At 42.2% G+C, this 12,513-nt stretch overlaps 1 protein-coding gene across 1 annotated transcript; it reads right to left on the bottom strand.

The window, feature by feature from the left end:
- Positions 1 to 205: 205 nt before the first annotated feature.
- On the bottom strand, positions 206 to 9,717 carry LOC123157268 (polyadenylate-binding protein 2). The gene is made up of 9 exons (XM_044575524.1): positions 9,151 to 9,717; positions 8,402 to 8,520; positions 7,662 to 8,321; positions 7,504 to 7,581; positions 7,336 to 7,425; positions 7,030 to 7,164; positions 981 to 1,151; positions 684 to 890; positions 206 to 606 (listed from the first exon to the last, which is right to left on the bottom strand). The coding sequence occupies exons 1-9, from the start codon at positions 9,434 to 9,436 to the stop codon at positions 361 to 363; spliced, it is 1,992 nt and encodes a 663-aa protein (XP_044431459.1). The 5' UTR covers positions 9,437 to 9,717; the 3' UTR covers positions 206 to 360.
- Between the last annotated feature and the right edge of the window lie 2,796 nt (positions 9,718 to 12,513).

The following is a 12,513-nucleotide window of genomic DNA, read 5'->3' as shown; positions in this document are numbered from 1 at the left end:
CATTTCCCATTTTAAACCGGCCAACAAGCGGGGCACATGGTCATTTTTTTTTAGAAAACGGTTGGTCCATGACAAGGATAAGGTGAAGATGCGTTGGGCCAGGGGGCTCGTGCCAACCAGTAGCGGCGACTGATGCCAGCGTCGCTTCACCAGGCACAAGCAAATCGTTTTCCAAAATTCCAGCAGCACCTAGGACAAACAGAAATCCACGAATATATCATTTTTCAATCTCAATATTTAAACAAATATAAAGAGTACAATATGTTGAAATCCACAGTTAAATCTATTTGAGTAAAACTAGACAATTTCAGGTCTGAAGCACCAAGCACATACAGAAACCAGAAACAAGCAGCATTCCAACTAAGAAGCAACAAAGCCATCGCTCAGCGAAAGAGCAGCCAGCTGATCAGCTGGAACATTGGTTTGCTGCTGCTGAGCACTGCGGAGAACCTCCATAGCTTCAGCGACCTTAGACTTCAGAGCATCAGGTGACTCGATTAGATGAAGGACCTCAGTCTGGTCCATCTCCAGAAGCATACCAGTAACCTTGGCAGCCTGGTCATGCTCCAGCTGATCAACAAGTGGGTACAAGCTTTCACCAAGCATCTGCACAAATTACAAGTTATGTCAGAGTTCATAATGCCTCATCACTTGATGTGGAGAAGGCAATAAAAAAAACTAACCAGTCGTTGCTGCTCCGGCGGAGAGTTAGCAAGTGCAGATGCTAATGCTCCACTAGAAACTTGCTGCGGTGCTCCAGTGTCACCAGGAGTCATCCTTCCCATCTCATACAGCGATGGCACCATAGCTCCAACACCACGGAATGCAGCATCAGGCATGCCACGGCCAGACGGATAACGGTAGCCACCACGGCCGCCCCTTGGAACCATCTGCGGCGAAAAATGTTTAACTCAGCTGTTCAAGCATGGAGGCAGAAAATAAAGGGCACATTCCTTTGGAAGTTAAGGAAGAACTATTACCTGCTGATGACCCATTGGCATTGGCTGCTGCATTCCACCAGCACCTGCGCGCCTTCCAAATGGGCGTTGTGGTTGCTGACCTTGCTGCACCATTGGCATGACGAAATTTGGCATTGGAGCAACACCAGGTCTCATTCCAGGAATCATATGTTGCTGGAAACCAAATCCAGGCTACAGAAAGAGAGCATATTAAAAATTATCATCCAAGTGAGAATGAATGAAATAACATAATATTTGCAACATGAATGAAATTTTCTTAAGCATAAGTTAATTCATTATATCCATTTGGTCAACGTTCAACCGTATGGCACATCAACCTCCTACGAATCCAATCGTGAGAACTAATTGGACTTGAGGAAAAAATCAGGCAACTTGCGATAGTAAAAGATCATCGGCTGCCTAAAGTGTATCTACAAAATGATAAGTCTGGATTCATAGGAGAGCGCCTCGAGCCTAGATGTCAACCCTGGGAACTTTGGGCTGGTGGATTAGATATTATGTTGTAGGTAAGTGATAAGGTTTGAATTCCCGTCGACCCGCACTAAAGGCGCACTAACAATTGGGGAATAGAAAGAGATCAGGGAGAAAGATAGATTAATCTGAATAACTAGTTAGTATTATAAATAGCGGTTAAGAAACAAAACTCATAACAGATTTGGTAGTAGGAAAACATTCTACAGGACAAAAGTTTTCCATAACTAAATCTTATATATTTACTAACGACTAGATAGTGTATTAGAATGGATTCCTTGTGTTCCGCACCCTGATGAAGCACCTTCCTTCGGTGGTGCCCCACATGAAATCACACCACAAAAATGAAGTAGGCTTTTGGTTGATTATTATCACTTTATATCTGATGATACGATATATGCTGTTTTCGTCATTTATAGGAATCAAGGGGCTAGTAACATCACATTCCATGCTGTGAGCAAAAGGACAAGTCCACAGTAAAATTACCTCAACACTGATCAGTGAACCTATGAAGCAACCAGAAACCAAAAAATATGTTGCCAATAATATGGAGGTGTACTGAAGCGTCACTTGGCTGGGACAAGGTTTTAATGTCGAGCCTTGCGAAAAAGTTCCGGATGATGTTCGAAAAAAATCCTCAAAAATATGGGGATCCAAGCAGAAAAAAAAATGATGCAAAGAAGAGGAAGTTTAACATAGAAATGGAAGAATGATGTTCAAAGGAGAATACTCCTGCTGAGAACAATGAAGATGAAGCTGGGACAAATCATTTCACTAAGGCCTTGTACAATGGGAGGTGCTTAGGGGAGGTGCTCAGAGAAATAAACCAGGCTTTTCTTAAGCACCGGTGCTTATTTGTATAGGATAGACGCTTAACTAAGCGCCTCTCCTGTAAAAATAGGCACCGGTGCTTCAGAAAAAACCGGTTTATTTTTCTAAGCATCTCTCTAAGCACCTCCCATTGTACAAGGCCTAACAAGCACAGAGCTCAAACAGAAGTGAAATGATTTTACAAAAAATAAGAGGGGGAAGAGGTTTGTGCTCAAATTTGTCGGGTCCTCAATAACAATCCTTTTTCATTTAATGTTGTCAAGGATACAGAATGGATAAAAATGGACTCCATGTGCAGCTCATTGTATTGATTTAATTCTTAGGATTTTGAGAAGATTAAGATGCATCAGACAACAATTACAAAGGGCCAAAAAATTACTGCTTATATTTATTCTAGAAACAATGGTTCTTACTTGGTTGAGAGAATTCACTGGAGGGCAGGATTTAATTAGGCCAGCAGTGACAAGATTTACTACTGCCTTTTTAACTTTGGGTTGTTTGCATGAGCACAAGGGCGCAGTGATCAATATGTTCACTTCAACAAAGTGGAGGAGTCGCAGATTTAATTCTGCGTAACGGAAGATTTTTGAAGAAATTGTTCTTGATAACCGTGGGTTTTGCCTAATGTTGCCTCATGTCTCAAGGCGAGTTAATTGCTCAAAACCACCACATTTGTGGCTAGGGTACTCCTAAACCACCGCTTTTGCCGAAAACCACAAAAAACCACCAACTCTACGGCAAGTGAGTAACAAATTGCACTAATTCAAAAATAAGCTGCGTCTAACAGTGGAACTAACAGGTGGGACCCGTCTGTCGGGCTGATGTGGCAAAAACTAGTCCTAGTCAATGTGTTGACCTGCTGAGGTGGACAGGGTCCCACCTGCCAGCCTCACTCTTCTGCTTCTTCCTCCTCACATCTCTCTTCCCCTCTCTGTCTCTCTCTCTCTCTCTCGCCGGCCATGGAGGACCCGCTAGGGAGGCGAGGGCACCGGCGACCTTGCACGGGCTGGAGAGGCAGAGGTAGAGGAGGTGCACGCAGCAGAGGGCAACGCTGCAGATGAGGTCGAGCGGGTCGGGGCCGATGTGGAGCTCGCCAAGGCCCCCGTGGCGCACTGCGAGGACGACGAGCGCGACGTCAGTGAGGTTCCGGCACCCGGAGAGGCTGAGCGCGGAGGAAGGGGGCGGCCCGACTGCAACGCGACCGGCAAGGCAAAGGCTATGCAGGTGGGTCGCGCATCGAGGTGCCAAGGAGGCCGCGGCAGTGGGGTCGAGGCGGCGGAGGTCCAGCCCCCGCCAGGCACGGCCGGTAACGTCGAGGCCGCCGCAGTCGGACCAGGAGGCACGAGCGTGCTAGGAGCAGCGGCGGCGGCCGAGTCGGTGACTAGATCGAGCAGAGGATGGCCGGGCGAGGTGAGCTCCTCCTCTGGCTCGCCGGCCATGGCGCTCGAGTGGTGGGCCAAGAGGGACGGCGTCGCGACGCGGCTAGGAGGCAGACGGTGATCAGAGGAGGGCCCAGCAGCGGGCAGCGGTGGCGCGATGCGACCAGGAGGCGGAGGAGAGAGAGGTGAGGTAGGAAGAGAGGGGAAGAAGACAATGGGGATGACATGTGGGTCCCTGACGTGTGGGCCAAATCTGTCAGTTTTGTTGTTAACGCGGCTAATATGCAAATCAATGGCATTTGTTACTCACTTGCCATAGAATTGATCGTTTTTTTTGTGATTTTCGACAAAAGCAGTGGTTTTGGAGTACCCTAGCCACAAATGTGGTGGTTTTGAGCAATTAACTCTCTCAAGGCTGCACTCCCAATTACGGAAGTTCTTCGATTGGTGGGTTCGAACAAGAAGCCAGCAATGCCGCTCATCTATGATGAGATGGATCATGCAAAAGATAAATAAAACAAAATTTTAACAATGTCAAGAAAAGGTATGTTACTATGTTGACTCCGTAACTCATAATTGTGGCTTCAAGATATGCTATATTAACCTTGTTTTAGTTAACTTTGACCATTTCAAAATTTATTTTGATCAGCTACACACCAATACTTAATACTCCCTCCGTTCCATATTAGTTGTTGCTGATTTAGTACAACTTTGTACTGAATCAGAATCAGCGACAACTAATATGGAACGGAGGGAGTATCATCAATGAAAGATGGCGTACGCAGCTCCATATATCTCTGCATGCTTGAAAAGATGGTTCCTGATTTAGATGAAAGAGTTAAGATAGATCTGCAGATTGATTCATTCAGGATGCTGGGGGCCTATTTGGAATGCAATGGCTATTATGATAATTACTAAAAAAATGCCAGCTTATTGGTGGGACTCATCTAGAGATGATTGCCCGGAGTTGCAGAGGTTTGTAATTAGAGTTCTTAGCTTAACTTGTAGTTCGTCAGGTTGTGAGCGGAACTGGAGTGCATTTGAGCAAGTAAGAATCAATGTCATGTGTTCTTTAGGCAATATTATATAACACGTGTAGTAATGCTATCTTCTCAAACTTGTGTACGTTCACTCAAAGAGAAGAAATCGTCTGCGCCAAGATAAGATGAATGATTTAGTCCTTGTCATGTACAACTGATGAGCAGACAGTGCAGAAGACAAAGACAAGTTGTGGAATATGGCATTGACGATGTCTCTTCTGATGATGAATGCATAACTGAAAAAGAAGAACCTGACCTTCCTCCACAAAAGGAATGGATGCATTCTTTTAATAGCAGTGCTCGTAGTGAAGCTGCTATTGGACAAAGAAGATGAAAGTGACATTGAAAATGATGTAGAAAATATTGTTAGTAGCCTAGCTGAAGCACGTATGAGAAGTTCTTTTGATGAAGCAAGTTAATTATTCTTCCTTGTTTCTTTTACATCGTTACTGACTATTATTTTGGAATTTTTGTAGGAGATGGTGATCTTGGATTAGATCAAGATCTTGATGCATATAATTATGACGATACTGACCGTGAACACAACAATGTCAACGAGGAATATGGTCTTGGTGGCAACAATTCAGGACCTTCCTCGTACTGTGTTGGGAGTTCTAGTACTGCAGTACCACCCATGAACGAGTACAAGGATATCAATTTAGACGACTCGTACTAATTAAGTTGTCTTCTATTTCTAGTATGTTAAACCTTTGTTGCTCAAAAACTTGGATTGGATGCCCTTTGTTAGCTTTAGGACATGTCAGTATGCCACTTTTAACTTGATGTTCAGAATATGTTGGTATATATTTTTCCTTAACGTGTATGTCAATCTTATATAGACAACATGTTCATGTAGAAGGACTGACACTAATTAATCAAAATAGATTCTAACTGGTCACAGAAACACTCATGCAACCATTTAAACAAATGGGAAATTACAAAAAAGTAACTTTTTAAAGAAGCAGGTAGAATCTTAGGACCTATGCCGATTCTATGATTTGCCATTCTATGGGAACACCTATGATCCGATTGAGGATCACAATTTTGACAACCTTGGTTGAAACTTTAAATCTCAAACATAAAAAACACTATTATGAATAATAAATAATTACAATCCAACAGTAAGTATAGCTAAAAAGTTAATTAATCACTACTGACCAACCTAGGGCCTCTTTGATTCAGAGGATTTTAATAGTATTTTTGGAGGATTAAAGTCCTTAAAAAAATTCCTGCATTGGTCGTTCCATTCGTATGATTTTTTTCCCAAGGAATCATTTGTACTACATTCCATAGGAAATCTAGCATCCACTCTTAACATCTTGGGAAAAAAAACTTTTTTTCTCCCATGATGCAATAAAGAAAATAAAATCATGTAGGATTCGAATGGGCATGACATTCCAATGCTAGGTTTCCCTATTCCTTTACAATCCTGAGTATAGGCCCTAAAATAATGTAGTTTAGTATTTGCTGCACCACAGCCACATTATGTAAACATGTGAGAACTCCTCCAGCAAGTTAGTCCTGGAGGAAACTGACTGATTTTCCTTGTACAACATTATTCCCTTTGGAAATCAAAAATAGCCAACAGTTGATAACCACCAACAATCTGGCATCATTTTCCAAGTATGCGGTTGTCCATTATAACATATCTACTTACTTCGTTCCCTAATTTCATTCAAGAGATCCTGAGGAAAAGAATTGGGTTTCCACCGAGCTGAAACAATATGCGGATGGTTCTAGTAAACCAAAACTATAGTTTTTTAGCTATTTGGCTTCCTTATTCCTTATTTTAACAAAAGAAGATTTAGTTACAATCGGAAATCAACTTTTTTGTATCTTATGCATGTAAGACCAGAAAATTGAACAGGCGTGAAGCTACCACACAATAAAGTGTTTCAAAACAAAAACAATGCTTCAATAGTACAAAATTCAAAAGGACAAGGAACCAGCATCACCAATTAAAAATCCTAGAAGTGAAACAGAGATTTCTGAATCAGAATAACTCATGTTATTAGCATCATTTACAAGTTCAAGTCTTTTGGGTAACCGCACAAAATTGTGTCACTGCCAATTTCAGAAACCATTAAATCCCTACTTTGTAGGAAATCTGGAATAGCCCCTAATGTTAAAATCAGACTTCAAATTTGCCAAAGATAGCATTGTTGTATCCCTGGTGAATCTCAAATCATACCATAGAAGAAACAAAAAATTAAATACGATGAGATAGACAAACTAGATGTCCTGTTAAATTGTCATGGTGCATACTATGTAAGATGCTAGCTAAGCCACTCATATGCATACGGAAAAAAGATTGCTCTACTGACATACCTGTGGGTTAACAAAAGCTGGAGGTGGTTGGCCATAGAATAGTTGTTGGCCCATTCCAGGAACACCAGGGGGGTACATGGGCATGCGCGGAGCAACTGGCGGTGGCATCACAGGACGCATTTGCGAAAACTGTGCCTGAAACATCAATGAGAAAATGACAGGACATTTTAGAGCAAAAATAACATCCAGCGTGCATATGTTCAATTAGACAGTAGAACAGACTAGATATTATGATTCTTTACAAGTGATACATTCCATGACACATGTCACATAACTTTGGAAGTAATTCATATACAAGACCATTACCTGCAGCCTGGCTCTTCTTTCTTCCTTGCGTTGCGCAAGTGCTACGTAAAGAGGCTTACCGCCAACCATTTTACCATTCATTGCCACAAGCTACAAGTACAACAAGATACATTAGTAGAACTTTTCTCTAGGCAATCTTTAAATTGGATTTTTCAGATGTCAACTTACAGCTCGTGAAGCATCTTCAGAAGATTTAAATGCAACAAAACCAGATCCTTTGTTGACCCCATTTGAATCCCGCATAACCTACGGCATGATTTCAATTAGCAGCAGCAAAATATATGCATAAAATAATGTGCAGAACAAATTAGGGACAAGAAGTGAACCTTGCAAGAAGTTATAGTGCCAAATTCAGCAAAAAGTTCTTTTAACTTCTCATCGTCATCAACACTACCATCCAAGTTTTTCAAATACAAGTTAGTGCCTTGGTTCCTGTCAGCTGTCTCTTTATTGCTTTTCTCAAAATTTTCCTTCAATTGCATCTCCCTTTCAGACTTCTTTTGGGCTCTACCAACATACAATTCCTTATCATCAAATTTCTTGCCATTCAAATCCTCAACAGCACATGCAGCATCATCCGGATTTTCAAAGTTCACGAATCCAAAGCATCTGGATTTACCATCATCGCCTCGCACTACAATAACACTAGTTATAGGTCCAAAATTACCAAACAATTCTCTCAGATTATCTTCAGTGGTAGATTCTGATAGATTCTTTACATAGACATTATTGAACTTGGGACTGCCAAAAACATTTTCCCTTTCCTGTTTACGAACAAAAGGCCCAACATAAACCTTTTTGTCATTCAAAAGCATCCCATTGAGTTCATTGATAGCATTCTGTGCTGATTCGTCCTGCTCATACTGAACAAAACCATAACCCTTGGATTCTCCAGACATTTCTGTAGCAACTTTGCATGAAAGAATGTTTCCAAAGGCAGAAAATGTGTCATAGAGCGCTTTGTTATCTATTGACTTGTCAAGATTCTGTGAACAATGAAAGAAGCATTGGTAAGCAAAATAGTTTGTTGTGGAAATCAAAGAAAAGCATTGACAACTAGTAATACCTTGATAAATATATTTGCAGCACCACTTTTACGTGAGCTTGGGTCACGGTTAGAATACATTATCCTTATAGGCTTCCCATTAACAGGAGTAAAGTTCAGCATTTCCAATGCCCTTGCAGCTGCAAGAAATTATAGTTAAGGAACAAATAGACAGCGTCTATAAAGTAGAAAAGTTCAGTACACAAGAAATTTAATCAGTTTATAAGCAGTAAGTTTGAGATGATAAAGCAATTAGAGCATCATATATCTCCAATCATGTTTAGGACTTGCTAAACCATGTTATGCCAAATCAGAAAACTATAAAATCATGTATGTTTCTGCATAACTGTCTGTTCAAAATAGCGCTGCTAGTTTACCCAACACACAATGAATTGCAAATAATGTTCGGTGCAAACAAAAAAAATCTAAATGTATATCACAGAAATTTGCCCGGATTCTGCATGTTACTGCCAACGAAATAGATTTGAATAGTTTGAACTTACTAGGGCTACTAGCTAACTGCATAGCACTAGCACCTATATCAAAATAACTGACATATCCTCATTTAGTCACTACTGAGTCTACATTCTCTTAAAAATATAAGGGAGAGGCTCCACTGTCACTGCATATCCCCGATGCATAAAGGGGCCAAGCATGAAGCCATGACCATAAGCATATAAACACTATTTGTACTGAATAAACTTCAAAGACATTACAAGCAGGCCAATCACGGGATTTGACCAACAGATGATAGGCAGGAACAGACATACCATCGGCAGGGCTGCTGAAGTTGACGTACGCGTAACCTAGGGACATCCTGGTGTTGACGTCCCGGCACACGCGCACAGACACCACCGAGCCGACCTGGCTGAAGACGTCAAAGAGCTGCGCGTCCTGCACACTCACGTCCAGATCCCCCACGTACAGGGACGTCGCCGGGAAAGCCGCAGCGGTTGCGGGTGCGGCTGCTGCCGCAGTCCCAGCCACGGGAGACGCGCCGCCCTCCATCGCGGCAGCCGCTGGCGCTGCCGACGCCTGAACTTGCGCCTCCATCATCAACCGGGTAGGAGAGATAATAGATAAGCGGATCCGACCGAAGGATAGGTTCCTGATGATTTTTTTCAAGATTTTTGGGGGTAATTTTGCGGATTTTTTTGGGTTTTCTAGGGTTTGGTAGGAATGGGAGGGATAGGGTTTCGCTCCCAACTACGGCGCTCAAGGGCCCAGGCGGCGGCTGGAGGGGGACGGCAATAAGAAGGTCGAAGAGGGGGGTGTGGGGATCGGAGATGCCGTGATGACGGTTGGATTCGTGAGGTGGCGCTCGGATTGGGATTGACGGGTCGGATGAGGAGGTCAGAGTCAATAGCAGATGGCGTAAAGTTCTCTACTCAGCAGTCGCCCTGTAAACCATAAAGAAAAAATCACCCTGGTTGAGTTTTGCTTCTGCTTTCGCAGCTTTTTCACTTTGGCTAAAACAAGTCATTCTCAGATAAGCCATGCTCCAGGTTATTTTACATCAGTTTGACTGCTTTTATTTAGAGAAAATATTATTTTTGTCACTCTAGTTTTTGCCCACTTTGCTTATGCCACTCTAGAATTTGACATTTCACTTTTGTCACTCTTAACTTTTTACAATATATTACTTTGTCATTCCATGACAAAAGCAAAAATTTTATAATGGCAATTATGATACATTGTCAAAACCTAAGAGTGGCAAAAGTGAAATGAAAAATTATCGTTTTTGTCATGGAATGGCATTTGTGATGTATTATCAAAAGCTAGGAGTGGCAAAAGTGAGATGTCAATTTCTAGAGTGGCATAAGCAAAATTGGCGCAAACTAGAGTGGCAAAAACAAAGTTTTCCCATTTAGTTAGGCCTTGTTTGTTTGGGTTTTTGCTTCTGCTTTTGCAGTTTTTTCACTTTGGCCAAAAGGTCATAAAAGCTTCTAAATAGGAGCCATAAAAACACCAGAAGCATGGCTCACCTAAGAAGAGATAAACAAGTTTTTTTAATGGGGAAATGGACGAACAAGTGTTCGCTGCATAGCATGGTTCATCCCAATGCTGAGCCGTTCTTTCCCCGATCCACCAGAGCCTGATGGACCTCACCCCACACCCAAAAAGATATCTAACCTAGCTGCCATCCCTTACCCCACTTTCCTCTCGCGACCATGGCGACCATGGTGGCCGGACGACACACAAGAAAAAAATTCCTGACTTAGTTGCTACCCTTACCCCTCTTTCCTCTCGCAACCATGGCGAACATGGTGGTCGGACAATACATGTATGTTCGTGTGTTGCCTAAGCCTTAGCACATGGCCACCGCCCCTACTAACCTGCTACTCCTCCGTCTGCCACCGTATCTTCTCCATGCATTATCCTTCCTTCTGGTGTGGAGCATCACACGTTCATCCCCATGGACCTACCATCGTCACTACAAGCACCAAGTGGATCGATGACAATAGCACGTGCGAGACCGATCGAGACCGAGGTGACATCTCTCCTTAACGAACTTCTATGGGTATGTCTCCTTATAAAATGGTTTATGGGAAAGCTTGTCATTTGCCTCTTGAGTTAAAACACAAAGCATGTTGGGCAATCAAAGAACTCAATTATGATTTCAAACTTGCTGGTGAAAAGAGATTATTTGACATTAGCTCATTAGATGAATGAAGAACCCAAGCTTATGAAAATGCAAAGTTATTCAAATAAAAATTTAAAAGATGGCATGACGGGAGAATCCAAAAGCGTGAGTTCAAAGTTGGAGAATATGTTCTTTTGTACAACTCTCGTTTCAGATTCTTTGCAGGGAAACTCTTCTCCAAATGGGCAGGACCCTATATCATCGAGGAGGTTTATCGATCTCGAGCTATCAAAATAAATAATGCGGGAGGTACTAACCCGGAGGTTGTTAACGGACAACGAATAAAACATTATATCTCAGGTATGCCCATTAATGTTGAAAGCAATACTATCCAAACTATGACACCGGAAGAACGCATAAAAGAAACTTTCCGGAACACTCCAGAATCGTGAAAAAAAAGGAGGTACGTGATACGGTAAGTAAACGGACTCCGAAAAATCTACAAAAATAATTTCTGTCAGTTTTGGAATATTTAAAAAATAGGAAAATAAGAAACTTCCATGAAGTGACCCTGGTGGGCACAATACACCAGGGCGCGCCTGCCAGACGCGCCCCGGTGGGTTGTGCCCACCTCGGGTACTTTTTGGACTCCGTTTTTCTTCCTTTCTGCTTGTTCCTCAAGATAAAAAATCTTTATATACCCCTCGAACCTGTTGACCTCCGTGTCATGAAGAAATCTTCTGTTTTCTTTTCTCGCAGTTTTCTGTCAGATCTGTTGAGCCAGGCATCATGTCTTCTTCTCCCTCTGATCATATGGAAGAGGATGCTTGGTTGATGAATATCGAGCTGAAGAGGAAGGATCCCGTGGGAGCAGCCAAGGAAGACAAGAGCAAGGAGGCCACCGAGATCAAGTGTCGATGGTCGAGCAAGCCTTGCCTGCCGATGAGGAAGACGAAGATAACCTTAAACCTTACTATGCATCTTACCCCCACTGAGATTGTAGCCTTCAGGATCATTGAAACGGTTCGTGTGCAAAATAAGCATCTCACTCGTGAAAATATTCTGCATCTGGAGCACATCGCCTCCCTATGGAGCGTCATCCGAAGATTGGAGAATCTCTTGGTCCTTAAGGACCTGATTGCTTCTACTTCATCACCACCACCTCCTTCTTCATCGCCAAAAGAAAATTGAGTAGCGAGTATGGGCACTCCCCTTGGCTTTCGCCAAGCTTGGGGGAGGTGCCCCGATATCATATCATTCCCACTATCTTTTGCCTTTACTTTTCTTAGTTCGATCCATAGTTATCTTTTGCTTTAGATGAATAAAAGTTTAGTTCGATCCTTTCTTTTTGAGAGTTTGCTTAGTGATCTATCTTTGTAATCGTGTGCGAGATACATAATAAAGTTTAGTTTGAGTTTTGCTTTCTTTACTTTCTTGTTTCAAGAAAAAGAAAGGAAATAAATGAAAAAGATCATATGCTAATCTTATGGTAAGTGATGACATTACACAAGGAAAAGTATAAGTAGAAAAATTTATTGTAGATTAACAA

The sequence above is a fragment of the Triticum aestivum genome, chromosome 7B (assembly GCF_018294505.1).
Source record: "Triticum aestivum cultivar Chinese Spring chromosome 7B, IWGSC CS RefSeq v2.1, whole genome shotgun sequence".
Taxonomy (NCBI): Eukaryota; Viridiplantae; Streptophyta; class Magnoliopsida; order Poales; family Poaceae; genus Triticum; species Triticum aestivum.
This window is presented reverse-complemented; position numbering and strand designations above follow the sequence as displayed.